This window comes from Hemitrygon akajei, chromosome 17 (genome assembly GCF_048418815.1).
Source record: "Hemitrygon akajei chromosome 17, sHemAka1.3, whole genome shotgun sequence".
NCBI classification, from domain to species: domain Eukaryota; kingdom Metazoa; phylum Chordata; class Chondrichthyes; order Myliobatiformes; family Dasyatidae; genus Hemitrygon; species Hemitrygon akajei.
Window position 1 is genome coordinate 42,053,140 of NC_133140.1, and position 18,768 is coordinate 42,071,907.

General features: G+C 37.7%; 1 protein-coding gene across 6 annotated transcripts in view; it reads right to left on the reverse strand.

Annotated features, from left to right (window-relative positions):
• fto (FTO alpha-ketoglutarate dependent dioxygenase) overlaps positions 1 to 18,768 on the reverse strand; it is a 352,522-nt gene that overhangs the window by 16,716 nt on the left and 317,038 nt on the right. For all 6 annotated transcript variants that reach the window (XR_012101891.1, XM_073069994.1, XM_073069993.1 and 3 more), the window contains one exon: positions 18,583 to 18,728. Coding sequence is in view for 5 of the 6 variants with exons in the window: in XM_073069995.1 (XP_072926096.1) it covers positions 18,583 to 18,728 (146 nt within the window). In the remaining variant the exon portion in view is untranslated. The remainder of the gene's footprint in view (positions 1 to 18,582; positions 18,729 to 18,768) is intronic.

Sequence of the window (18,768 nt, forward strand, 5' to 3'; positions counted from 1 at the left end):
CTTCATGCTCTGAGCCCATAATCAAAATCTTTTTCACTCTATCTTGAGATTTTGGAGATGTTCCTTGTCATCCTTACCGATAACAATCATGTCATCCAGGTAACACTGAGTGTCTGGCAGCTTTGCAGCAAATGGTCTATAGCTTTCTTCCAAAGTGCAGGTGCAAATGCTACTCCAAAAAAACAAGCCTATTATTGTGATAAAACTCCTTGTGAGTGTTTATGGTGAGAAAGATTTTGGACACTTCTTCCAACTCCATCTGTAGGTAGGCCTCAGCTGTTCATTTTGTTGAAGTGTTTCCCTCCAAAAAGGTATGCAAAGATATTCTCTATCCTGGGCAGAGGGTATTGATCTACATTCAGTAGTGGGTTGATGGTGACTTCAAAATCACCACAGATCCTGACAGACCTATTCTTCTTGGCTACAGGGACCAGTGGTGTTGCCCATGGGCTCCACTCAACATTGGAAATAAGTCCTTCAATCTCCATGCGATCTAGCTCACTGGCTACTTTATCATGGATAGTATAAGGAACTAGATGAGCTTTGTAAAACTTAGGTGTGGCATTTTCATTTCATACTATTTTACCTTGATATGTTTGAGTTTTCCAATGTCACCTTGAACACTGCTGTGGCATCATCCAATACCTTTCTTAATTTGCTTCCAGTTGACTCTGTTGCAGGTGATGTGGCATGCTGATGGTCGATGGATCTCCAATCAAGTTGTAGATGTCTCAGCCAATCATGGCCCCAACCTATTTTTACTATACAAGCTCAATGCGGCTTGTTGATTGTGGTCACTGTTTTGAGTGTCATTCCCACAGGAGTTATCGTTTCCCTACGTAAGGTCTTAGTCGGATAACTGCAGGTTTCAGTTTAGTATCTTCGAAATGACATTCAAACTCACTTTGCCGGATGACTGAAACAGACGAGCCAATGTCCAATTCCATTTTAATTAATTTGCCGTTCACTTCTGGTGTCAGCCATATTGCTTGTCTATTGTTAGTTTTCACATTGTAAATCTCAAGACTATTCAGTCACGTGTCACGATCATCATCAGATTTTTCATCAACAACATGCAGATTAGTGCTCCTTTTGAAACTGCAGCCTGACTTTTCCTCTTCCCTGTATAGTCAGTTTATTTTTGTCTGCCTAACATGCTTTTTGTATGTGTCTTAACTTTGTTGCACTTTTGCAAGTTTCACATTTAAACCTGCATTGGTCTGGTGAATGGAGTCCCTACCACAATGGTAACACAGTTTGTTTAGCCAGGTAAGTTTCTGTTTAGATGTTGTCATTTTGTTCATACTCACTGTTATTCCTGACTGTAACTCAATTGCATTTCTGGTTGCTGTTCCAATAATACAGTGATTTCAACTGCTCTTTTAAATGTGAGTTATGCTTCAGTTAGGAGCCATTTTTGAATGCTTTCTTATAAGATTCCATAAATTAAAATGTATCTCACTGCATCATTAAGCTCATTGCTGAACTGACAATGCAAAGACAACCTCTTCAATACAGTTACATCCCCTTCCTTTTGATTTTGCTTATGAAAACTGAAGCGTTCTGCAATCAACAACAACTTTCATTCTAAATGTTCATTACTTTCACAATATCAGCAAAGCTAATTTCAGCTGGTTTGGTTGGAACAGCTAAACTAAGCAAACTGTATGCTCTTTAACCTATTGCACTCAGCAAAACTGGTGCTCTCTTCTCATTGGCTATTTCATTTACTTCAAAATACTGCTCAATTCACTCAGTGTACAATATCCAGTCATCTTTTGTGCAATCGAATGCATGTATATCTTTCTTTTTTTAAAAAACTTTTTTTATTGTGTTTTCAAATAGTTACAGAATAAAAGTGTGTGAAAAAGAAAATATGTGTTACCCATCCCCCCTCCCCTTAACCCCTCCCCCCTAACATCCCTATTGAAAAAAAGAAGAAAGAAAGAAAGAAAAAAAAAAGAAAGAGTGCCTGGATATTGGAAGATCCCCACATGCTCCATGGAGTTCGTAATAACTTTAGTATATATATTTATTTCTTTCCCCAAGTAACCAATTATTTCATCTTCGGAGCACCTATATATTTAATCCTATCTTTTGTAAATAAGGGCGCCAAATTTTCAAAAATGTTTCATATTTATCTCTTAAATTATAAGTAATTTTTTCAAGTGGAATACAGCCATAAATTTCTTTCTTCCAACGATCTATACTTAAATATGTATCCGATTTCCAAGTAACTGCAATAGCTTTTTTGGCTACTGCCAATGCAATTTTTATAAATTCTTTCTGATATTTATTCAATTTGGATATCGGTTTTATCCCTTCAATATCACCTAGTAAAAGTAATATTGGATTATGTGGAAGTTGTATTCTAATAAAATTCTTAAATTTGACCAAAAAGGTTGAATTTTAGAACAAGACCAAGTAGAATGTAAAAAAGTACCAATTTCTTGGTTACATTGGAAACACTGATCAGATAAATTTGGGTTTAATTTATTTATTTTTTGTGGTGTAATATATAGTTGATGTAAAAAATTGTATTGCACTAATCTTAATCAGACGTTTATTGTATTTGTCATACTCTCAAGACATAGTCTTGACCAATTTTTTTCTTCAATTTTAATATTCAAATCACTTTCCCATTTTTGTCTTGACTTATGGACTCCTTGTTTAATTGCCTGTTTTTGAATCAAATTATACATACAAGAGATAAATTTTTTAATCTTTCCTTTTTGAATTAAAGTTTCTATTTCATTGGATTTCGGTAATAACATTGTTTGACCTAACTTTTATCTTAAATAAGCCCTTAGTTGAAAGTAACAAAAAAGAGTATTGTTTGATACTTTATATTTATTCTTTAATTGATCGAATGACATTAATATACCTCCTTCAAAACAATCTCCTATATATCTAATCCCTTTTTGAAACCAATTATATAAAAGTTGATTATCCATTGTAAAAGGAATAAGTCTATTTTGAATTAAAGATCTCTTTGCTAATAAGGATTTCTTTGTCTCATCGTCAACATTTATCTTATTCCATAAATCAATCAAATGTTTTAAAATAGGAGATTCTTTCTTTTCCCGTATCCATTTAGATTCCCATTTATATATAAAGTCTTCTGGTGTGTTTTCTCCTATTTTATCTAGTTCTATTCTAATCCATGCCGGTTTATCTTTCTCAAAAAAAGATGCAATAAATCTAAGTTGATTTGCTTTATAATAATTCTTAAAATTTGGAAGTTGTATATCTTTCTGATGTAGTCAACATTACTGCTTTTTTAAAATTTACTATTATTATCACCCAGTACCAAATTTTCATGAACCTGTGAATTTAATCAATTTTCTGCCTTTTCCAAAGAAACTACATGCTGTGCTTTGCTTTTACCCAACCGTTTCTCTCCTCTTGTGAAAAAGTGTACTGTGTTTCCTTTACAAATTTGAATGTCTCGCTGTGCTTCAACAGGTAGGTAATCATCTTGGGTTCATTCCAAATGTACATGTCTCCACTGTTGTTTATTAACTCCAAAACTAATCAAAAGAAAAATACGGATCCGGAAATAACATGTCTATTTTGTTCTTTACTTTAGCAAGGTGCGCCCTCGTAACATGGTGATGTAATAATGTATGCCTTTAATGTACTTTTACATTACAGCCAATAATGAACTATGTATGCAACTAAGAATACTTAATCAAACAATATATTTATAACATTACTCAAATATTACTGAAACATTAAATACACAACAATGCTGATACATAAAGTGCAACACTGATGGTTCTCCACAGACCTGCCAGTTAATGTTCAGCATGACTTGACAAAAGACTATATTTGGGTGATTTTATCCGAACCACAAATAGAACAACCTTTCCAATCATGTTTGTTCTAGATCCAAATTCATAAGGGCATAGCAGGATGACCAAAATTCAGAGAGTTACCTGGAGTCCAAATTGAATGTTGGATAAACATTGTGTGTGTTTCTCTCTCTTTCTCATGCACAACGATTTGCAACATTTTCTGATCACCACAAACCTATGCACTTTTTGAGTGCCATGTTTTACAAAAGCATCATATCTTGTCATTCCAGCGTGCTTCCCGAACAAATTACCTGTCATATCTGCAGATAACATTTGAATACCTGACCTGACAACTCATCCCCCTCAACCCTGACACACTACACAAACTTATCTTTCCTAAGTATGGAAGATTCAAGGCAGAGTCTTTGCCTGATCAAGGGAGTGTATTTCAGGCTGCCTTTGGGTTGGTCACTGGGGTCAAGCAATAAACACAGACAAAGAGCTTGATTTTGCGCTTTTATAGCAAGTTCAACCACGCAATAGATTTGTAAGCTGGACATGCTTTAAGAGGATTTTGAGTGCTCATAAAGCTGTATGATGTGATTAGAATAGTAGAACTGCTAACTAGCCATCCAGTTCACTTAGCGTTTAGCTTCTTGAATACCTCTCAAATTCCATAAATTAATCATAATGGGGTATACCTAAAATATGGTCAAGAACATCTTATGTCAACAGTCAAATTTTTTCATCAACACCATCTGATCAAGAAGTGTATCTTTAATGTACTTTTTAATGTAAAGGCACATTAAACAAAATGGAATTTGATGTGAATTTAAATTGGGCAATGGAAGAAAGATTTGTTCCTGTTGAACACTTGGAAGTTATAACAGAATAGATTAGTTGATCTTGTAAGCATATCCTATGCCTTCAAGGATAATCTAAAGTCAGAAAAAAGACACATTTTTCCATCTGTTTGGGTCTTTATTTCCTTCCCACCTCCATCTAAGTAAATTATTGCTTCAATGAGCAACGGCCAAGAAGAGGGAGCTACATTGGATGAAATGAAAGCCACGAGGAATGGTAATGATGATGACCAGTTTTGGATCAGATAACCCTTATAGGGTCAATTAAAAATGTTATTTCCTCATTACCCTGATATTTGTTTTTTTGCCTTTGTGGTACATATCCATTATTTTTCTCTCTTTCTCTGCAAATCTCTTCAAGACATACACTATTCTAACGGTCAAGAGTGATTTAGTTGAAGAGACTCTTTTTACCAACAATGTAATATCATATACATCATGAAAATTGGTAAGCAAATATTTCACAAGCCATTTGGAAGGACTAAAATCATGTTGGCCCCTTCATGTATTGCTATTTTTTGGAAACTATTCACAGGAATTTCTGTTGCAAAACCAATACAACCAATTCTTTCCCTGAGTGACGGGCTTGCAAGTGCCAGAGACAAACAGTGAAGCTGTGAAATCTTGCTTAAGGCAAAACCAATCTGCCCACTTATTTTTTTCTCTCTCATTTCTAGAAATTGCTAAATTCAATTACTTGGCCAGTATCCCAAAATCATGATCTTGAAATCACCTTGTCTGTTTTCTAACTTGTGGCATTTGATACTTTATTTGGTGATACAAGAATCAGTTTGCTCTGGCATTAGCAATGCCACTCTCGGTGTTAGATGATATAGATAATGATCATACAATGTTGATGTTTAATGTGACTTAAGTGTGTTCGTATACAACCAGGTGCAGCAATAGATTAAGAGGACAAATGGTACGTTAACCTTTATACCAAAAGCATTTGAAACAGGAGTAAGGAAATCTCATTATCATTGTGAAAGGCCTTGGTGAGACTGAAGCTGCAGGACTGTGAACAGGTTTGGTCTCCCTATGTAAGACAAGGATAGATTTGCCATTACGGAGCAACAAACATTGATTAGACAGGTTACAGGAATGGCAGACACAAGAGACTGTAGACGCTGGAATCTGGAACAATAAACAATCTGCCAGAGGAAAAATTCTGCAGATGCTGGAAATCCAAGCAACACACACAAAATGCTGGAGGAACTCAGCAGACCAGGCAGCATCTATGGGAAAAGGGTAAACAGTCAACATTTTGGCTCGAATCCTTTGTCAATCTCTATTCCGTAGATGCTGTCTGACGTGCTACGTTCCTCTTGCATTTTGTGTGTGTTGCTAGAGGAACTCAGCAGATTGAGCAGTATCTGTGGGAAGAAAGGATTTGCTGATGTTCCAATTCAAAGCACTGCAGCAGGATTCCTTTTCTTCCATAGGTGCTGCTAAAACCCAGTGAGTTCATCCAACAATACATCCCAAATGCTCCTTCCCTCTTTCAGTGATAATGCTACAGAGATTCTCAGTGAGGTTGCTATACATCTTAAAAGACATTTTGAGTAACATGGCACAAAAGTTCAAAGTTTGAAGTTCTCAGATCAAAGTAAATTTATGTCACCACATACAACATTGAGATTCATTTTCTTGTGGGCATATTCAATTAATCCACAATAGAATAATAACTATAATAGAATGAATGAAAGACTGCACTAACTTGGGCATTCAACCAGTGTGCAAAAGACACCAAACTGTGCAAATACATAGAACATAGAACAGTACAGCACATTACAGGCCCTTCGGCCCACAATGTTGTGCCGACCCTCAAACCCTGCCTCCCATATAAACCCCCACCTTAAATTCCTCCATATACCTGTCTAGTAGTCTCTTAAACTTCACTAGTGTATCTGCCTCCACCACTGACTCAGGCAGTGCATTCCACGCACCAACCACTCTCTGAGTGAAAAACCTTCCTCTAATATCCCCCTTGAACTTCCCTCCCCTTACCTTAAAGCCATGTCCTCTTGTACTGAGCAGTGGTGCCCTGGGGAAGAGGCGCTGGCTGTCCACTCTGCCTAGTCCTCTTAATATCTTGTACACCTCTATCATATCTCCTCTCATCCTCCTTCTCTTCAAAGAGTAAAACCCTAGTTCCCTTAATCTCTGATCATAATCCATACTCTCTAAACCAGGCAGCATCCTGGTAAATCTCCTCTGTACCCTTTCCAATGCTTCCACATCCTTCCTATAGTGAGGCGACCAGAACTGGACACAGTACTCCAGTGTGGCCTAACCAGAGTTTTATAGAGCTGCATCATTACATTGTGTCTCTTAAACTCTATCCCTCGACTTATGAAAGCTAACACCACATAAACTTTCTTAACTACCCTATCTACCTGTAAGGCAACTTTCAGGGATCTGTGGACATGTAACCCCAGATCCCTCTGCTCCTCCACACTACCAAGTATCCTGCCATTTACTTTATACTCTGCCTTGGAGTTTGTCCTTCCAAAGTGTACCACCTCACACTTCTCTGGGTTGAAATCCATTTGCGACTTCTCAGCCCTCTTCTGCATCCTATCAATGTCTCTCTGCAATCTTTGACAATCCTCTACACTATCTACAACACCACCAACATTTGTGTCGTCTGCAAACTTGCCAACCCACCCTTCTACCCCCACATTCAGGTCGTTAATAAAAATCACGAAAAGTACAGGTCCCAGAACAGATCCTTGTGGGACACCACTAGTCACAACCCTCCAATCTGAATGTACTCCCTCCACCATGACCCTCTGCCTTCTGCAGGCAAACCAATTCTGAATCCACCTGGCCAAACTTCTCTGGATCCCATGCCTTCTGACTTTCTGAATAAGCCTACCGTGTGGAACCTTGTCAAATGCCTTACTAAAATCCATGTAGATCACATCCACTGCATTACCCTCATCTATATGCATGGTCACCTCCTCAAAGAACTCTATCAGGCTTGTTAGACACGATCTGCCCTTCACAAAGCCATGCTGACTGTCCCTGATCAGACCATGATTCTCTAAATGACCATACATCCTATCTCTAAGAATCTTTTCCAACAGCTTTCCCACCACAGACATAAGACTCACTGGTCTAAAGAAGACAAAATACAAAATAAAGAAATAATAATAATAAATAAATAAGCAATAAATATCAAGAACACAAGATGAAGAGTCTTCGAAAGCGAGTCCATAGGTTGTGGGAACATTTCAATGATGGGCAAGTGAAGCTGAGTGGTTAAAGAGCCTGATGGTTGAGGGGTAATAACTGTTCCTGAACCTGGTGGTGTGAGTCCTGAAGCTCCTGTAACTTCTTTCTGATGAACACAGTGAGAAGAGAGCATGTCCTGGTTGGTGACGCCCCTGATAATGAAGACTACTTTCCTGCTACAATGCTTTGTGCTCAATGGTGGGGAGGGCTTTATCTGTGATCGACTGGGCCGCATCCATTACTTTTTGTAGGATTTTCCATTTAAGGGCATCAGTATTTCTATACCAGTGATGCAGCCAGTCAACATACTCTCCAGTAGACAACTATAAAAGTTTGTCAAAGTTTTAAATGTTATGCAGAATCTTCACATACTCCTAAGGAAGTAGAGGCATGCTGTGCTTTCTTTGTAATTGCACTTATGTGCTGGGCCCAGGACAGCTCCTCCGAAATGATGACATTGAGGAATTTGAAGTTGCTGACTCTCTGCACATCTGATCCTCCCATGAGGACTGGCTCATAGACCTCTGGTTTCCTCCTCCTGAAGTCAAAAATCAGCTCTTTGGTCTTGCTGACAGTGAGTAAGAGGCACCACCAAGCCACATTTTCAATTTCCCTCCTATGTGCTGATTCATCACCACCTTTGATTTGCCCATAATCAAGGAACAACATTTTGGATGTTGTCTATATGGTAAATCATCACATAAAATAACAAAAACAGGGAATAGAAAGCAATCTATTATTAAAGAGGAGGAAATAGTTAGTAGTTAGGAGACATAGTGTAGAGCTAATACGTATGTTGTTAAATAAAGAAATATTAACACTGACATCTTTCAGGGATCTATCTATACTGCAACCTGAGTATTTCACTGTATTTATAAATATTTAGATACCAGATTTACATTTTAGTTCACTGATAACATTGACATTGGTATTGGTTTATTATGGCACATGTACAAAATACAGTGAAATGTTTGTCTTGCATAATGTTTATCTAGATCAAATCATTATACAGTGCATTGAGCTAGAATAAGGTAAATCAATAACAATGCAGAATAAAGTGGAAAAGCAACCAAGAAAGTGCTGCTCAGGTTAACAATAAAATGCAAGATCTTCCCAAGGTAGTTTGTGAGGCCAAGAGTCTATCTTATTGTACAAGATGTCCATTCGTGAATCTTAAAACAGTGGCATAGAAGCTGTCCTTGATCCTGGTGGCACGTGCTTTCAGGACCCAGAAAGTTCATTTTCTAAATAATGAGAAGCTAAGATTATAGAAAAGCAGAGATGGGTCTAAGTCTTGAAATTATTAAAAACTAGTGAAAAAGTAAAAAATAATCAAAATACTACAGGCATATTAGTACAGCTTCAGATACTTGAATATAAAAGAGTAGAATATAGATAACATAGACTCTGGTTTGGCATCATTTAGAGCATTTCATTCAACATGAACATTAAGTAAGATACATTGCCTCTGGAAATGGTGCAACAAAGATCCTCAAGTTAAATATTTCTGGAGTTAAAAGCATTAATTTATATGGTCATATTGCATAGTATTCCCTTAAATATAGAAGACCGTGGCTTGATTACTTCAAGTGTGTAAAGGTAAAAACTTTTAAAACTGGATTATAGCCTTAACTTAATACTGTTTAATATATGGCCATGAAGTAATTCTTTACACAAAGTGAAGTGGAAATCCTAAGCAAACTCTCCTTTATGAAGACATAGGGAAGGAGACAAATCTATCTGCAGTAATTACAGCTATGCTCTCTGCTGCCTGGTTCAGTGATGTAATTATAAGGGTCATCTTCATCTGCCTTCCCTCACTGGCCTAAGAGCTTCTCCCTGAATTGAAATGTAGGTTCCATCAATTAAATGGATATATCTACACCACATTGCAACACCAAGAGAAATGTGGGGGAAGCATTCACCACTATAGATGGACTAGATTTCACTGAAGACTTCCAAACTCTCTTAAACAGGAGTGCTATGCAGAAAACTTCTCAAATTCGGATGCTCTCAGAAGTTTATCTCCGTTCTCCCTCTGTTCCATGGTGGCATGGACAATGTGATTCTGACTAATGCATGTCATTGCATCAACTTTCTTCTCAAACTTCCCTGATGCAAATTTCACCTCATTCTTAGTAAGCTTCCCTCTGGAGTGGAGCTAATAGCAGGATGAAAGGGAAATTATTGAATCTCCATTGACATTAAGAAGACATACGGTGCATTGGCCTTCATCAATCGTGGGATTAAGTTTAAGAGACGAGAGGTAATGTTGCAGCTATATAGGGCCCTGGTCAGACCCCACTTGGAGTACTGTGCTCAGTTCTGGTCGCCTCACTACAGGAAGGATGTGGAAACTATAGAAAGGCTGCAGAGGAGATTTACAACAATGTTGCCTGGATTGGGGAGCATGCCTTATGAGAATACGTTGCATGAACTTGGCCTTTTCTTCTTGGAGCGATGGAGGATGAGAGGCAACCTGTTAGAAGTGTACAAGATGATGAGAGGCATTGATCGTGTGGATAGTCAGAGACTTTTTCCCAGGGCTGAAATGGCTGGCACGAGAGGGCACAGTTTTAAAGTGCTTGAAAGCAGGTACAGAGAAGATGTCAGGGATAAGTTTTTTTACGCAGAGAGTGGTGAGTGCATGGAATGGGCTGCTGGCAACGGTGGTGGAGGCAGATACGATAGGGTCTTTTAAGAGACTCCTGCATAGGTACATGGAGCTTAGAAAAATAGAGGGCTATGGGTAACCCTAGGTAATTTCTAAGGTAAGGACATGTTTGGCACAGCTTTATGGGCCGAAGGGCCTGTACTGTGCTGTAGGTTTTCTATGTTTCTATTACTCCAGCATCAAGTTCAGTTCATCCTACCTCATTCGTTGAGCCACTTGTGCTTGTGAATGTGCACACTTAGATGCTAAGCAGTAAGCCATCATTGATCTCATCCCTTGAAGCTGGGCTTTATATACTGATTATCTATCAAACAGAAGCACTCCATTATCCTGCCCCTGCTGCACAACACAGCCTATTCCTGTAAGTAGAGATACACTGTGACATCCTGGTAAAAAATGTTCACTCTTCATATCTTGGGAGTTACTTCTCAGTGAAGGCACACGTCAATGATAAAATTTACCAAGGCCACCAACACAATCTTCGGAAAATGAGAAAAAAAATCTTCAAAAATCATTACATTAATGTCTTGATTTCTTTACACAATGTGATGTGGAAATCCAGAGCAAACTCTCCTTTTGGACACAGACCTCCATTATGCTTCTGAAACATGAACTACCAGTTGGTACCTCAAACCGCTCACCAGCATTGTCTCTGCAAAGTCTGCCAAATCCATTACACAATCAGGAAACCAGAGTCAGTGCCCTCTTCCAGGCTAATATCCCTAGATCAGGACTCTAATTACACTCAGCCAGCTTTAATGGGTGGGTTGCGTTGTTTGCAAGCCCAACATCAGACTCCCAAACCTGGCATTGAACTTCAAGCTCAGTCATAGCAAAATCTTGTGGGGGAACAGAAGAATAAAGAATGATTTTCTCATGCACTATTTAAAAACTGTAACAAACTCAACAAATTGTGGGAGTCCTTGGCTCTTGACTGATCAGAGTGAAGCAGCAACTGGGATGGCATTGAGAATCTTGAGTCTCTTTGTCAGAATCATGTCAAAGCTCAGCGGAAGTGGCCATACTGCTAATCCACAAACACGAGGAAATCTGCAGATGCTGGAAATTCAAATAACACGCACAAAATGCTGGTGAAACACAGCAGGCCAGGCAGCATCTATAAGGACTAACTTTCAGTTAGTCCTGACGAAGGGTCTCAGCCTGAAACGTCAACAATGCTTCTCCTTATAGATGCTGCCTGGCCTGCTGTGTTCCACCAGCATTTTGTGTGTGTTGTTATACTGCTAATCCACTTGCCCCATCAAGCACCTCCTTTCCCACCTCTGGCACAATTCATGGATCCTACATTACCATCATCAGCTACTTCAGAACACGCTCAACTAGAGCAGAAGTCATCAGTGATCCCAGTGACTGCCTAAGAAGATGACAATGTGCCAAAGCAATTTACACCAAAGGAATGTTTCAGTGGCACTTCATTTTATGTCGCAAACTTCCACCAGTGGCAAAACAAACATTATTTGACTTCTAGTGATGCTGAATGAAGCACAATTATATGCTAGTATACTAGGAATACTTTCCCTATCTTGTTCAAAATACTGTAATGGGATCTATTCCATCCACTCAAGAGAACAGACAGGACTTCAACTTAATGTCATAGTCAAACGAAAACAGATTTCCCTCAATACTGTTCTGCAGCATCAGGCTACATCTCTAGAATTTCGAGAGACAGATTTGAACTTTCACTCTTACAACTTAGAGCAACCGAACTGTCACAAATTTTGGAATCACAATGTTAAGCAAGAGGTAAAATTCTTTCTGTATTGTTAGTGCTAAATATGTGATTGAGTGATAGACTCTGGTTCCAGAATGTCTTTCTTCAGAAAGGCTTACAATGCACAGACGTCACCAAATGACAGTTAACTCCATTTTATCTGAGAATGAATTTTTGGTTGAGAGAATCAGTAATTATAGGGATGTGAAATGAATTAACATCTAGCTAATATGAAATGCCTACATGTTTGTTGAGCTGACAATATATCCTACATGAGGCCTTATGTCTCACATCAACAGTTGAATGAAAACTTGCTATAAGAAAGAACCAAATACATTGGGTATCTCTCAAGTGATGCTTTAATCCCACACCAAGCACAATAGCCAAGCACTGATGAAAAATGCTGTGATCTCCAGATAAGAATTAACGAGGAGGCTCACTTGTAGCTATTTGAATTATGATGTAGAAGTAAATCTTTGAGAAGTATTTAAGATGGAACAAAACACAGGCTGTTTTTCTTTCATTTGAAGCTGTGGAGCATAAGCCATGGGAACAGGAGAGCTGAAGGCTGTCTTATCATTCTCATCTTTATTGGCTTTTGACAATTTCTTCTCCAACTGAGCATCTGTCAGTTCAGTTTCAATGATCAAAAACAGTTTATGTTTCTGGTGCTTCACCCTGCAATGGAACTTTTGACAGAAATCACAAAAAGCTGTGGTTGGGGGACAAGTACCAGAAACAATGGGCATGGTTGTCATTGGTTCCTCACACAGAATGGGAACTCTAACACAAAGTTCAACATTAAAATGTAAAAAAGAAATAGAGCAACAGAACAAATGACATGCACATCAGGAAAAAAATGCGTCTGAAGCTGTCTGTCAAGGGATACTCTGATGTGCTACTGAAAAGGAAGGTTAGGTGATCCCAGCCAATGTATATTTGAGAAGAGCAGTGTTTCTTTGAGTTGATTTTATTTCTCTGCCGTGCATAGCATTTGATGAATACTTCATGAAAAAAATGGTCTTGAGCATTTTGTTCACTAAGCATGCACCTCCTTGACGCTTTCCTATAAACAATACAGCACACTGACATCTGGGTTTGGGGAGAAGCCATCAGTTCAAATAGTTCTGTCTCTTAACTGGACATAGGAAGCAAACTATCTTCTTCAGGAGAAAAAATGCAAACAGAGGGAGAAGGAGAGAGAGAGAGGGAGACGGAGGGGGAGAGAAAGAGAGAGAGAGAGAGACTGACACTTAGTAGGTGGTAGGAACTAGATTAAAATAAGAAAATTAATCAAAACCACAAAGTGCACCATGATTTGGCATGGAAAGACAAAAGGAAAACCTATGTACATTGGCTGACTGCAAGTGCCGACAGGCAGATAGATCTGTATCTTTTGTAATCAATTCAGCTTGTCAAACATGTAGACAACTTCAACTCATTCGTCTGGGCCTAATGAAAACTAAAGGTAAGCAAAGACATGCACAAAAGCATTTTAAAAGTAGCCTTGCTCTGGAATATGAAGACATAATTTAATCCATTTCCCAAGTCTGTCTGATCTTGGATTTACGTCAATGTATACAGACAGACAGGGATTAACCCTTATAGAACTGCAGAAACACTTGACCCTCGTTCAGCAACAATTCAAAGATCAAAAATTGTCAGGATATTCAGTTTAGTAATTGATACGATATTTGCAAATCCAAGAGCTTGATTAAAGTAAGGATAAAAGTGCTCCTTTTAATAGGCTGAGAAATAAAGACATTTTAATAGTTCCCAAATCCAAACAGACAGGTCCCTTTTGCACTATATCTTTCAAATAATTTTCACTAGTGGTTGAGTTAAAAGACATTATCTTTATTATTGTCTTCCATTTTATTATCTGGACTGATAATAATATGTTGTTTGTGACGGGTTCCTTATGCCTATTTATACAGGCCAATCCTGGAAGTTTGGGTGAGTGAACAGTGTTATAAAAACTTAACAAAAGCATACTTGTAGTATAAATAAAAACTAAGCATTTTACATACTATATGCCTATTGAATCATTTTCATTCTTTCTGCAATATTTCAATTACTGTCGCAACCTTGTAAGTATGCCATGTACGAAAATAAATGGTAATGCAATTTTAAGCTATTAAATTTTCTGTATTAGAAGTTGCAAAGAATGATGAGGAGCTCATGGGGTTATTATATTTTGTCAGATTGCAAGCAGGCTGCTTTGTTATATACTTTTCCACGTTCCAAGTCCAATTGTCCTTTAATGAATGGATAGGTTTATGTGTTGAGATTTTGGCAAATAAATTAACTTCTGCATTTCAATCCCCATTGTATACTGATTTTGAAATTCCACTGAATTAACTGTTGCACAATATCTGAAGGATTCTAGCAAAATTATGCGTGGTATGGTCATGCATTAATATGTTTAGCTAGAGTTACTTCATTGAAGGTCGAAGCTACTTTTGTGTCCAGATCTGTTGTATGTGGGATTTAAAATTCGGATGTCTTGTAATTGAAAGTTCTTTTCAGCACATATTGCATTTGGGTTGTAATTGCACACAAGCTACAACTGCATCATTTCTTGAATATTAACAATGTAGTTTCACGTTCAGAAGGAGGTGTGGGGTTACATTTTCAGTGGCAGCTCAAAATAACTGAAATGTCTAAGAATTAGACACATAAGTAGTAAGTACTGTAACTATAAAAGACATAAAAGAGAAAGTAACCAGTGAATAACAATCTAGGGAGAAAATCAGAATCTGTAGGTCAAGATGAATATCATGGAAATCTTAAATAAAGTGTAGGACAGGGGAGGCAGGGAGAAGAGAGTGAGGGACCATTGCCTTCCCCTTGCTCCTGTAATTTTTAGTAATCATTTGCACTTGTAACTACTGCCTCCTTGAAGAGAGAAACAGAGTTAAGGTTTCAGGTTAATGGCCCAATGTAAGGCCATTGATCTGAAGCATTAGCTGTTTTTCTCTCCACCAATTCTTCCTGCTCTGATGAGAATTTCTACTTTTTGATTTTTATTTTGGATTTTGCACAGTTGTCTTTTTGCCTTCTTTCCTATTGCTACCTTCTTTCACGGCATGCTATCAATGTTTTTTGTCATTTAATTTCTCTTTCTTTCCCCCCATCACTGACCTCAGCTTTTGTTATTTCCTTTCCTCTCTGCTTTCTCTGCACCTTTACGCTTATTATATTTTCTGTTAGTTCTATCAGAATCTTACAGTGTGGAATGAAGTTAATGTTGGCTGTGTGAAAGAACTGTTCACTTTTCCCACAATAACTGCAGATAGGTATGGGTAGGGTAGCCTTTCCAATTCAGAAAGAAACCCAAGAGAGACTGCAGATGCTGAAAATTTGGAGCGCCACACAAAATGATGGAGGAACTCAAAGGATCAGGCAGCATCTATGGAGGGAAATGGACAGTCGACGTTTTGGGTCAAGAAGTGAACAATTAATAAAAAGTCTAGAATATTGTACATGTATCAGTAAAATGAAACTACCACATCATTTTATTTAAGAAATACATCTGCTTCAATAATGCACTTCAATGAAAGAAATCTACCATCCTTACCAAGCTTAGCTTAATTGAGACTCCATACCCATTAATGAGTCCTAGTTGGTTTCTCAGGCTAACTGGGGATAGATCACTAATACTGGCAATACCAGCTCACACCATGTTTCCTTATGATGAATTTATCAGTTTATCTTCTGAAACTTGCTACGATCCTCTTCAACATTCACTATATTAACAAGGGTTATATAATCTACAAACTTCAAACATTATATCCAAGCCCAAGCCATTCCTGTGCACTAAGTCCATGCTATAGATAAACATTATTTGGTTTCTCTTAGCCCAGGTTTGGGTGCTTCTTTGAATTAATTTCAGTGATTGTATTAAGACTGAGAAACTTTTTATAATCGAAAAGAAACATTGACCACATACCCCAGATACTTACTGACATGTCCTTCTCACTTGCGCAGACTCTAAGCAACAATAATTCTAAATGACATATTGTGATTACACCAAAAGGTATTGGATTGGCCATATGTTATCAATACTTCAAAATAAAAACTCACTTAATTCTGACGTTGAAGTTATATTTTTACCAAATTTTACATTAAAATACATAATTTTGTGGGACCAAGGTTCTAAAGTAAATTTTGAAATAATAAAACAGGAATAAATTAATTCATATGATTTCATACAGGAATCATAATCTGTAAGTAAGTACAAAACCAGACAAGACCTATATCTAAGAAGAAAAGGTTATCGCGTCCACAAGGATAACACCAAGGTGCATTCTCACATCATCAAATCCTGGAATCAGCACTGATTAGATACTTAATGAACTTGATAAATTCTGTGACCAGGACTTAACTTCATTCATCCTAACAATGAACTGATTTCACAACCAATGGACTCACTTTCAAGGATTCTACAATTCATGATGTCGATATTTATTGCTTATTTATTTATTATTATTATTATTTTGAGTTCTTTTTCTTTTTGTATTTGCACAAGCTGTTGTCTTTTTCACATTGCTTGTTTATCTGTCTTCATTGTGTACAGTTTTTCATTGATTTTTTTGTGTCTCTTTGTATTTACTGTGAATGTTTGCAAGAAAATGAATCTCAGGGTAGTATATGGTGATGTATATGTATTTTGATACATTTACTTTGAACTTTGGAATGCAAGATGATGTTGCAGTTTTGATACCTCATGGTGAGTCCCTCACCTTGTCAGTCTTGAGAGTTTTCATATTTACAAGACAAAAGCCAGCAGTTATGTGAATTTATGCTGCTTCAATAACACTCAACAACATCCAGAACTAATTAGCTATCCATCCACAAGCATAACCAATTAATGCCCCACCAATGTGCAGCATTTACATCATACAATTTTGCAGAAAAGCCAGCAAATTCTCCAAATACAAGACTTTTTCTGTACCTCTTGGAAAGTAAGTCTTAATAGGTGCACAGTAGTATCTATGACTCTAACCAGTCCTCTAAGTCATGTAATACCTTGACTTGGCATATCTTCACCATTACTTGGCCACAATTTGTATATTTTTTGGCCTAGCTAAACCATGAGGATACCTTCATCATATGCACTGTTGTGGTTCAAAAAGGTAGCTTCTCCCACCCACCGTTCTCAAAGATAATCAGATTTGTAATGTAGTACAAAACCAAAACAAAAGAATGAAATTGTATCAAGCAGGGCATAATTCACAATAAGTCATAAATACAGGAGTAAGACTATTCAACCACTCATGACTACTCTGATCTGCTTTTAACTAAACTTGCACCTATTATATACTCAGTGGCCACTTTATTAGGTATACGAGGGTTAGGTTGGTACCTAATAAAGTGGCCACTGAATATATGTTTATAGTTTTCTGTTGCTGATGCACATCCACTTCTAGGTTCGAAGTGTTGTGTGCTCAGAGAGGCCCTCCCCCAAACACTGTTGTAACGTATAGTTACTTGAGTTACTGTTGCCTTCCTGTCAACTTGAACCTGTCTGGCCATTCTCCTCTGACCTCTCTCATTAACAAAGCGCTTTTTTCCCAAAGAACAACTGCCTACTGGATTTTTTTTGCTTTTTGCACCATTCTCTGTAAACTCTAGAGACTGTTGTGCATGAAAATCCCAGATCATCAGCAATTTTTGAGATATTCAACCCACCCTGTATGGCACAAACAATCATTCCATGATCAGTCACTTAGATCACATTTCTTCCCCATTCCGATGTTTGGTCTGAAAAACAAATGAACCTCTTGACCATGTCTGCAAGTTTTTATACACTTATTGCTGCCACATGATAGGCTGATTCGATATTTGCATTAGCGAGCAGGTGTACAGGGTGTGCTGCTGAGTGTATGTAATAAAGTGACCACTGAGAGTATGTATTAGATCAATTGCTCTCCACGAATTCACAAAATATATAGAGGCTGAAAACCCTCAGGTAAGCCAATTAGGTAACTTTCTACCCCAGTGCATCATGGTCCTTTCATAATGGGTGAAGGGTTAGAGGAATTAAAATAGTTACCTTAAAGTTGACTATTTTCAAGTAACCATTTCCCTGAAATTTAACTGTTTTAATTCCTCTAACCATTCACTCTTTATGAAAGTAATATGACATACAGTGGGGTGGGGTTGAAAAATACTCTTTCATTCTTGTATTTACTGCTGAAAGGAATTATGAACATGAAGATATAATAGAAAGGAAATATATTATCTGTCAAAGTTGATTAATTCCCCCCCATTTACCTTTAGGTAAAAGTTGATTCCTCAAAAGTGAAATAATTTCTTCCAGGTCAAAGGGAAGAGGCATGTTAGGATCTCCCTCGTGCCAGTAAGGGCGACATTCTGGCTGCTCATCAGCAGGTAGATTATTGGCAAGTCTGGACTGACACCTGGAACAGAAACACAACAGTTGACACAAGTACGGAGTAA